Consider the following 1,656-nt stretch of genomic DNA (forward strand, 5'->3'; position numbering starts at 1 on the left):
TCCCCAGTAGCTAGGATTACAGGCGCCCACCACCACGCCCGGCTAACTTTTGTATTTTTAGTAGAGACGGGGGTTTCGCCATGTTGCCCAGGCTGGTCTCTAACTCCTGACTTCAGGTGATTCACCCACCTCGGCCTTCCAAAGTGCTGGGATTACAGACGTGAGCCACCGCGCCCGACTCTCTTTGTTCTTGCCCTCAGCTCACTCCAGGCCCTGGGTGGAAAGCTTTCTTTGCCTGGAAACTGGCTTTCTGAAACCAAGGGTTTTTGTGTCACGTTCATGGAGAGGTAGCGGTGCGGGTTGAGGCAGAAGTGCTCAGTCAGAACTAATGAGTCCAGATGAGAAGCTTGACTTTTAACCCCAGCCCTCGGGGCTGCACCCTACTCACGGAAACAATTCCGGCCAGAAGAGTTTACACTCAACAGAAGGTGCCCCTGTCACCACAATGGGTGTGGAGCCACTGGGAAGAGGTTGGGTGATAGTGAGGAAGGATAGCAGGTTTTGGCATCAAAGACAGTACCTTGGCCTCGATCCCAGTTCAGCCAGCTGCTTCCTAGCTCTGTGGCCTTGGTCAAGACACTTACCTTCCCTAAAGCATGGTTTATTTGTAGGCTCAATGGCTCATGCCTATGATCCCAGCACTTTGGGAGGCTGAGGTGGGAGGATCACTTTAGCTCAGGCGTTCAAGCCCAGATTGGGCAATATGGTGAAACCCCGTCTCTACAAAAAAATGCAAAAATTAGCTGGGCATGCTGGCATGGGCCTGTAGTCCTAGCTACTGGGGAGGCTGAGGTGGGAGGATCGCTTTAGCCCAGAAGATCGAGGCTACAGTGAGCCAAGATCACACCACTGCACTCCAGCATGGGCGACAGAGCAAGCCCCTGTCTCAAAAAAATAAAATAAAATAAAGCATGGTTTATCATCTGTATGAAGAAATGAAAGAATCAGTGCTGAGTAGCACAGGCAAGCAGCTTCCTAGGGCTGTCCTGAAGAGCCTTTGGTGGAGCCTTTCTGCTGTTAGAAGTCAGGAAATGTACACTCCACCCTTCTGCTTAGATACCCTCAGGGGCAGTTGGGAGCTTGCAAACAATGTAACTTATAAACCAAAAGCTGCAACTTTTCCAAGAAAGGGAAGTCGATTACCTTCCAGAAAAGTACATTACTTTTGCAGGCAGCTCTGACGGTTTGAAAGTTCTTCCTGTATTGAGTCGAAGTGTAACACCTGTGCTTTGTGTCCACCAGGTCCTAGTTTGGCCTTATACAGAATACCTGGCATGTTTATGAGCAGCAGTCCTATCCTTCCTGATGGGAATGGGAGTGACGGTCCCATTTACTACTTGGAGCTGAAATCTTACTAAGTTCTATTAACAGAGGAGGGCAGTCTAGCCCGTTCTCCACTATAGAGATCCCTGAGGAGAGGAGAAAAAAAAAGCAGTAAATTATAGACAGTATCTGCATGAATAGGGGAGGAAGGGGTAGGAGGTACCATTTATACACTATGGTTGCTTAAGTGTTCTTCATAGAATTTAGCATCTAATACTATACTATATAATATTCTATCTCTCTGTATCTCGCTCTCAATTGAATACATACTTCTGGCCAGGTGTAGTGCCTTACACTTGTAATCCCAGCACTTTGGGAAGTCGAGGTGGGTGG

General features: G+C 48.4%; 1 protein-coding gene across 1 annotated transcript in view; it reads right to left on the reverse strand.

Moving 5' to 3' along the window:
- ARFGAP3 (ADP-ribosylation factor GTPase activating protein 3) overlaps positions 1 to 306 on the reverse strand; it is a 71,588-nt gene extending 71,282 nt beyond the window's left edge. Inside the window, exon 1 of the mRNA XM_011984001.1 lies at positions 80 to 306. Coding sequence (XP_011839391.1) covers positions 80 to 82 — 3 coding nt within the window. The 5' untranslated portion in view covers positions 83 to 306. The remainder of the gene's footprint in view (positions 1 to 79) is intronic.
- Between the last annotated feature and the right edge of the window lie 1,350 nt (positions 307 to 1,656).

Source organism: Mandrillus leucophaeus, unplaced genomic scaffold (assembly GCF_000951045.1).
Source record: "Mandrillus leucophaeus isolate KB7577 unplaced genomic scaffold, Mleu.le_1.0 Scaffold26, whole genome shotgun sequence".
NCBI lineage: Eukaryota > Metazoa > Chordata > Mammalia > Primates > Cercopithecidae > Mandrillus > Mandrillus leucophaeus.